Genomic DNA, 8,956 nt, shown 5'->3' with positions numbered 1-8,956 from the left:
TTGTAGTATAGGAATTTTTCAGATTTGTAAAAACAAAACAACATTAAAAAAAGGAAATATTTTTGACAAAGATAGAATAAAAGTAAGAATTTTTATAAATATGAATGAACAAGAAATTAATAATAATTAAAAGAGATATATTTGTATTTTGAGTCCCAAAATATTCAATATTCCTTTCAAACAAACAACATTAAAAAAAGGAAATATTTTTGACAAAGATAGAATAAAAGTAAGAATTTTTATAAATATGAATGAACAAGAAATTAATAATAATTAAAAGAGATATATTTGTATTTTGAGTCCCAAAATATTCAATATTCCTTCCCAAGATAATAAATAAAATTATTATTGGAAGAGTATTGATTGACCGTGTGTATAGATGAATGGAATATGGTCCGGGTGCGGTAAAAAAAAACAACTCAAATAGTAGAATTATACTATTTATGTTGGCTCAATAAAATAGTATAATTCTACTATTTGAGTTTTTTTTTTTAATGCACCCGGACCATATTCCATTCATAAAATTATTATATTTGTATCTGTTTTTATGGTATTTATTTTCCAACATGAATTTATTCAATATTGTTTAATTAAACAATTAAAAAAATGAATAAATAAAGGGGAAAAGGATCAAAGTCCATTTTTTAAATTTGAGCTATTAATGCATTCTGTTGGGGTTTTGTGAAAGCTTTCTATACACCTATTCATTCATTTGATGATTTGAACAGTATCTTTTTAATTACAAAGAAGCTTTGGAAGAGATAGAGATAGCAGATTATCCTATTTTACTGGAATACAAAAAAATATATAAAATGGGACTAATTATTTTTCTCCTGTATTCTTGAAATATATATAAAGAATCAAATAATAAAAGCATGGTAACAAATAATCGAAGACAATTTTAGAATTGCTTTGTGCAAATCAATAGAATACTGTACTGTTTTGTATAACACCATTCTATGCCAGTGTTTTGATTTAAATAGAATAATCTAATAGATGGGAAATTTAAAAAAAAATTGAGACATTTAAATTATGTACCTAAAGCTTATAAAAAATAAATAATATTTATTATTTAATGATTATTATTTCTATAAGTACTAAGATCGAATTAATTTTTTAAAAAATATTTCTCTTTAAGCTGTAATCCATAAACTTATTGAGATAAGATATAAAATAACAATTATATGCAATATATAATAATAAATCTGTTATGAAGTTGCTTTGACAAATTTTAATTTTATGTACATAAATTATCGTGCATAAAATCGGTGAAGCATAATTAAATTTAAATAAAAAAGTATAAAAGTTCTTCAATGAATAGGAGAAAACGTGGATCTTGGATGTGGAGGGAGAACTAGTGCCTAGTGCTGCACTCTTTTGGTGGAACTGCCAGTCTCCGACTGACAACAAATATTCAAAACATTATCCCCCATACCTCTGAGCTGTGAGGACCCTAACGCAGGTTATTTTCGTACTAAATTTAAATAGTCGAGTGTCGCATATCAGATCACAGTGCCAGGTCCGTTCTTTTATATTGTATTCTGTAGTGTTTTGTGTTAAAGAAAATAAATAAATTTCCCATTCAGTGAATCATGTGACGAATGTTTCAATTCACCGTTCCCAGAAGTGATAGAGATTGGATAAGTAAAAGTTTATATTTATTAGAGAAGATGGGTTTTTCGACTCATCTTCAAAGCAAAGATGCTCACGAAGCGATGCTATCCCGGCAGGACGCAGAACTTCGCCTTCTCGAGACGATGAGGAGGTGTATCACGAACAAAGTCAAATGCGACAAGGATTACTCTTTGGCACTATCGGCCATCTCCGTCCAGGGGCAGAAGGTGGACAGGTCGGAGGACATGATCGGTAGTTTATTGTCTTCGGCCTGGCGGGGTATGATGGAGGAACTCGAGAATGCCGCGAGGCTGGTTAAAACGAACGCCGAAACCGTCGAAAAGGAAACTCTGGAGAAGTTGAACCTTCTTTGCCAAGAGAAGAGGAAGGCCAAGAAGCAGTACCTCGAGGAGTACACTAGGATAACTCAGCAGTTTACCAATGTGAGTAGTCAGCATATATCTTTTTCAAATATTATTAAACGTGAAATGTAAAATCCTGTAATCTGCTATATTTATTCCAGAGATTAAGATTAGATGTGATCATTAGAGAAGAATTTTAAAACTTTTCCTTTTAATAGTTTTTAAAATTTAGCTTCGCAGAGGAATTATACTACAAAATTAATAAAAAACATAAAATAAATCATAACTTTATTAATAAATTAAATTGACAAGCATTTTGAAACATTCTGTAATAACATAGCAACCAAACTAACATTTTATAACCACCTTCGTTTGAAAAAGAAATAAAAATATCACTAATTAATATTGATAAGTGAATGTTATCTCTGCAATCGTAAACGGCTCCAATGTCATTGTCTCTCAGAGGCAGTACGTTCCTTAAATTTAGAATCAAGTGGGCAGAGTTGACGGGCATATACGAAGTTCATAATTTATTTTCCACAAATATCTTAAGCACAGTGGTGTCTTCCTGCAATTTTATATCATGCTGCTCGTTTTACTATCGTTTAATATTTAAGTAATGTGATAATTCAATTTAGAATAAATTAAAATTTACTCAATCCAAACCTAAATACTAAATGGTAGTTTCACATTTTTGCTAGTTGAGGTGATATTCTCCAATTATTTATTTTATTAACTGCAAACAATTTTAATTATTCAAATCATCATTTAAATCATTTAAATATACTTTATCTGTGTTATTATTGGAATACGTGATGTAATTGGAAGAATTCTGCATGGAGTTTGTTGATACGATTTATTATTATAATTTAAAATAAATTAAGGATCTTTACTTCATGTCATATTAAAAATACTTTCTTTCTTAGATGTCAACAAAAGTAGCCAATTCAGTGATAGTAATGATTAAATGATCCTCACTAGAAAGAACCTTTCTTTGATTGTAAACAGAACTAGGTCATTGCGTCCTAAAGGAGTCTACGACACAGAAATACTCCTAGCAATAATAACCTATTTTATGATAGACTATAAAATTAATAAAAAATCTATGTATACTGCAGAATAATCGGTTTTATTATAGTCAATATTTTTTTGGACAGTAATTATTTAAAGTTTTAAAACCAGTCCGTGGCCAATGAGGTATTAATCGAGATATAACTTTGCATTAACTGACCAACAAAATTTGTTGATAGTAACTCCTTTGTATTCTAGATTTGTTTTCATTCCTAAGTCCTAGTGATAATAAGATCGACAATATACTACACAAACTATATCGATTTTTGAATGTAACAATATTCAAAGCTTTAGATCTTTTTATTCAGTCATTACTTTTCTTCTATTATTTACGTCCGTTCATAGATTGATGAGTTGAACAAGTTTTCCTTATACTATGTAGTTTTCTGTTCGTTAAGCTCAAACTATATATTTTACATTAGCTTAAAATGTATTTAATTATGCCTTATGTTTTAGTTTTAATATTAATAATCTTAATTACCTATTAATTTTGTATTCTTTACATGTCAAAGTCCTGCTTTGTAGGTTCGGTCTATAAACTACTTTGATGTAATTTTTAGGACCATTTTAACAGTTGAGTGGCCCATTAAAATTTAATGACCATAACAAAAAACTGATTTCTATTTTCATTCATAAAAGAGAAGTTGTATGAATGGAAATCGAATGGAGTCTCTGTTGAGTCTTGTTTTAAAGTCAACCATATACCCGTAATAATGTTGACTTCATTATTTTTGGTTTATCACATCTCTCGCATTGGTGTTTTAGAATTGTTTAATATTTTATAAAATACATCCCACATTAATATTTTTTTTTTTAAAATAATATATCGAAACTTGCTGTTTAGCGCTTATACGTTCTCTTAATTATAGCCGTAATTATACAGTTATAATTAAAGCTAAGTTGGCTATGAATTATTAAATGATAGTGATATTTTATTGGTGAGACAGCATTGTGATTTCATGTCACCTGATTGTTCAGTAAAAGCATTCATGAATGCGAATGACGTCATCTGTAATCAAAGAATGCTTATTCTGTTTACTAATCTTTCATTGCGTATTAAAAAACAACAAATATTGGGAGACTAGTAAAATTGTTTTTTGTCAAAAGGTGCTGTAACTTTAAATAACCAAATAATTTTATCCCGTTGATTGGTTAAAAGAACTAATTTTTGGATTTACAGATGAAATACATGATAATATTATGAGTGGAGAAATTAAAATCATAATTTTAAATTTTTGTAATCATTATTTACTGTTCTAATCATTATGTAGTACCTGATCATTTGCGTTTTTTATTTATTTTTTTACAGTTTAGCTTTGTATGGTATGGTTTTGGAATTCTTTCTTTCGGTTCTTTACTATCCAAGACTTAATATAGTTCTTATATTTATCTTATTAATGATTTATTTGGTAATATTGGGAATATAATTGTTAAACTATCATTAGAAGTAGAATATTGACTGTATATGAGTTTGTTTTTTTAGGCTCTGTCAAAAGTTTTGATACGGACTTTTCATTTGATATACAGAATGATATCCTTTTTTGCTGTTCTTAAGGAATAGGGACTTTTTTACAACGACACCTTTGTAGGATTATAAATATATATTCTCGGCACCCTTGTGCTGTATATATATTCTAAAGCACCATTATCCGTAGAGCGGTTGAATATGTAGGAAAAGAAGAAAAAAAACTTTTAAAATTTTAATTTTAAATTTAATTTTTATTTGTAATATTTTGCATTTACTTACGGACACGGTGCCACAATTAAATACCAAACATTACAAATTACTATCAATAAAATACAACAAAGTACTTTTTTTCGTAGTTCTACCACATTTTATGATTTTTCCATCTTAAATTTCCTTCACTACAACTTTGAAGAGTTAGAGATAACTTAGCGTTCTTAATCCATTACATGCCCGACGCCTACCACAGAGATCCCGTTATCAAATTCGTGCCTGCATGGTTCGCAGCCAGACTGTCTAACCACTTAACCGCACAGTACTATCTTTATAAAGTTTTAATATATATATTTTGCTGACCACATCCCTGAAGGAGTCGAGGCATGTAGGATTCGTTGGTGTATGGTGGTCAGCCATAGTTTTCTCACCTTACTTTCGATGTTATAAAGCGGAAGGGTAACTTTTAAATTCAATTATACGCTAAAATGCTGAGTGTAGCCTGATGTGTACTTAGACCACAGGGATTTTCATTCAGACTTATTTTTTTATTTTTTATATTTCTTAGTTACATATTTTTTATTCAGTTATATTCCAGTGAATTCGGTCATCAAATTTGTGTTTTACCATTGATGCTTCACATATCCATATTAAAAAAAAATTAGAAGAAAAACAGGCAGGAGCGTAAATGACAAGGATCATAACCCAAGAGGAGTGTCGAATTATTGAATGGGTGGATTTTTTGGCTTTTTAAAACAATAAATAAAATATCAAATTGTGTATTATTATACAATTAATGACTAATATTGTATTATTATTTCCTACACACTACCGCATCTTCAAATCTTACAATTAAGCTTAGGGAAACTTAATAAATAGTTTCCATTGGCCTCTAAAATCATACAACACTGAAAACAGCTGTCATTTTATTTCATTCTACGAGATTTTGAAGCATTATTCCATTGTTTTATTTGAACACCGATGAAGAAATGTGATAAGAATCGCTTCTCGCTATCCGCTTGCAAAGATTCATTTCGTTTTCCAGTTGTGCTCCGGAGTTCTCGGTAAGTGGAGCAATATTTCTCAGTTGTGTAAGACTGCAAGAGAATGCGGACTCACCTTCCTTGTGAGAAAGTTCACGGCTCTTGCGCTGTATCCATTGTTCGAACATTAAACGATATTTCTCTGTCATTTGTCACTATTGGTGGTAGGAATATTGTTTGTTATTAGTGAAAAGTACTTATTTTCAGCTTTTTCGTCTGCATTAAGAAGAGTTTTAAATGAAAAATTCAAATGTTGGTGGGATTCTATTTGATTTTGAAAAGTCTTTTGGAATTGTGACTTCATGACAAGTGGCTTAGTCGGTGAATTTTATTCTTAATTTCAAATTAAACGACAAATAAGGAAGATGAAGGACTTTTAAGACTTAAAATTAGTAGACTTTGAAACCTCCTCGGATCAGTTCTGGTTCAGAATTTATTATTCTTTGTTATATCTACTTCTTCGTGTATAAGCACGATAGCACAAAAACACTTCGATGATTTTTCAAAAACAGAAAAATATGTATTTTTATGAGTGAAAGTAGATTTTTTAGTCGCAATATATATTTTTAAAAAAATAATGTTTAAAAATATGGTTTTATTTATTTAATATATTAATTATTATTTATTAATTTACATAAAAATACATTAAGTAAATTTGATGTAAGATCATAATGAAGTGTTACAGGCATGTAGAGAAACAACCTAATTATTGGTAGCACTCTAATATATCTATATTAGAAGGTCTCGAGGCCATCTTCTTTTCAGGCGCCTCAGAGGACTAAAAAAATATTTAAATTTATACTTGAAGAAGTTTGTCGGGGGGTGCGGTCAGCAAAGAACAACATAAATAAACAAAACCATATTTATTTATTTTATGCTGACGTTTCGACCTGAGTTTCAGGTCTTCATCAGAGGTTATGGCGTAGAGGGAAGGTTGGTGACTGAGTTTAAATATATATTTACTTCATATCTTGTGCGTGGATGTATGAAGGATATTTACCAGTTTTTTGTGACTATACTATAATTTTTAGTTCTTGTTTTTATACAATATTGTAAGATTGTTTGTGTCTTATATTTTGCCATATTTTATTGTTTTTTTAACGACGTAGGAAAAAAAATTACATTTTTACAAAATTTTCCAAAAACATTTCTCATCGAATCAAATCAGCTTTGGCTAAGAAAGTGTGTAACGAAAAGGCTTATCGAATCTCCAATTTTTCCGATATTGAAAGCTTTTAAATCAATTTGGACGCTTTCGACGTGGATCGTTCATTTATTCTGTCTATGGTTATTAATAATTTTTATTTGTTTTTTCAGACCAGGAGAACACTATCAATAATTTTATTTAGCTTGAAATTATTTTTGGTAATAACAATATATGATTATGAGGTATAAAAAGACAAACCCAAGCTATTTAACTAACTGTTAAATTACCTTTTGTCTTTTCTTAATTTATGTTTTTATTTTTATCTTCGTTTTAACCACGTCACATTTTAAGTAATGGTTATTACGTCATAGTAATGCTTATTACGTCATAGTAATGCTTCGCTATTTCTAGATTTCATTACACAGATATATATAGGTTACAAGAACTTGAGTATTTAGTAAAAATTGACTATTCACATACAATTTATTATTTGTATCCCTGGTTCAAACTTTTAATTATTATTTTATTCAATTTTATGTTACTGACAATGTTCTCAAAGTTGATCACTAATACTAACGGATCTTCTGCTTTTCCATAATCTGGAATGTTGGCTTGTAGTTCTCAATATAATACTTTAGGGGTTTATGTAGAACTTAGTTTATCCCAATGTTTTTAAAAAAGTGTAAAAAGCTAATTTTAATCGGATTACCATATAATTTGGCGACTTTACTAAACGATAATAGCTCTCTCATTGGTAATATTGGATTACCTTAAGAAAACATACATGTACGAATACATATAACTAATTTGATTTATTTACATCTTTATCTTATCAATTAATGTAACTTACTGTTATAGAAGAAATTTATTTTCTCCCAATTTTATTTATTCATACATATTTCTTGATATTAACCCTTTTTATTATTCCGATATCTCTAAAACAGAAAAAATAGAATATGAATTAATAAATTGCATTACACATTTGATACATAAGTCGGATTAGGTACTTTTTCTACCGTTTGTACTTTAAGATTTTTTTTTTTCGTACCCTCCGCTTGAAATAGATATGAATGATTAACAAAATTCATTTCTACATTCAACAACAAATTACTGTACTTTAAGGTGTAACACTGAGATACTTACTGTGGTTTGTATGGTCCATTCTGTGAGAGTGAAAAAAAAAATTAAAAATAGTTTATTACTCCGGGACTAGGTCTATTTAGAACAATTATAAAGGCAATTCTAATTTTAAAATAACATTTATTAGTCAAAAGACAAAGTGGCCACAATTAATTATAACTTATATACAGAGAGAAAAAAATAGAGTAATTAAAAAATGACTGACTAAGTAAAAACAAAACAAAAAGTTAATTACAAAATATCTATACTATTATAATAATGCGTCAGATTGCTGAAGCAAAGAGGTGGTGAAATATAAGGGATTTAAACGATGGAAGGGTTGGTACATGACGTATGTTAGAGGGAATGGAGTTCCAGAGATATGCAGCTCGGGTAAAAAACATTTTATTAAAAGACAGCAGTTCGGTGAGGTGGAGGGAAGATGTTAGATAAACGTAGTGCGGGATTGGACAGAGAATTTGAATTGCAGGTTTTCTAGGATATAGAAAGGACATTGAGTACTAATTGCTTGGAATAAAAAGGAAGCTAGGAAATACTGGCATCGGAAGGATGGATTGAGCCTCAGAATGCTACTATAAAAGAAAATGGAGGAGAGGGGAAAAAATTATTAACTATTTTTTTTTACTGGAAGATTGTTGATTGACCGTGTGAATAGATGAATGGAATATGGTCCGGGTGCGGTAAAAAAACAACTCAAATAGTAGAATTATACTATTTTATTGAGCCAACGTTTCGCCCCACGTTGCAGGGCTTCGTCAGGGCTTTTCTGACGGCAGTCAAAAATAAAGTGACTTTATTCACTTCATTATCACTTTATTTTTGACTGCCGTCAAAACAGCCCTGACGAAGCCCTGCAACGTGGGGCGAAACGTTGGCTCAATAAAATAGTATAATTCTACTA

The 8,956-nt window shown here is 29.6% G+C and overlaps 1 protein-coding gene across 3 annotated transcripts in view; it reads left to right on the top strand.

Annotated features, from left to right (window-relative positions):
* Nucleotides 1-1,419: 1,419 nt before the first annotated feature.
* The window catches only part of LOC106684336 (tyrosine-protein kinase Fer), a 157,784-nt gene continuing 150,247 nt past the window's right edge, over nt 1,420-8,956 (top strand). For all 3 annotated transcript variants that reach the window (XM_014426355.2, XM_024360868.2, XM_014426354.2), the window contains exon 1: nt 1,420-2,057. In XM_014426355.2, the coding sequence (XP_014281841.1) occupies nt 1,602-2,057 (456 nt within the window). In that variant the 5' untranslated portion in view covers nt 1,420-1,601. The remainder of the gene's footprint in view (nt 2,058-8,956) is intronic.

This window comes from Halyomorpha halys, unplaced genomic scaffold (genome assembly GCF_000696795.3).
Source record: "Halyomorpha halys isolate HHAL.00 unplaced genomic scaffold, Hhal_1.1 Scaffold571.1, whole genome shotgun sequence".
NCBI classification, from domain to species: Eukaryota; Metazoa; Arthropoda; class Insecta; order Hemiptera; family Pentatomidae; genus Halyomorpha; species Halyomorpha halys.
This window is presented reverse-complemented; position numbering and strand designations above follow the sequence as displayed.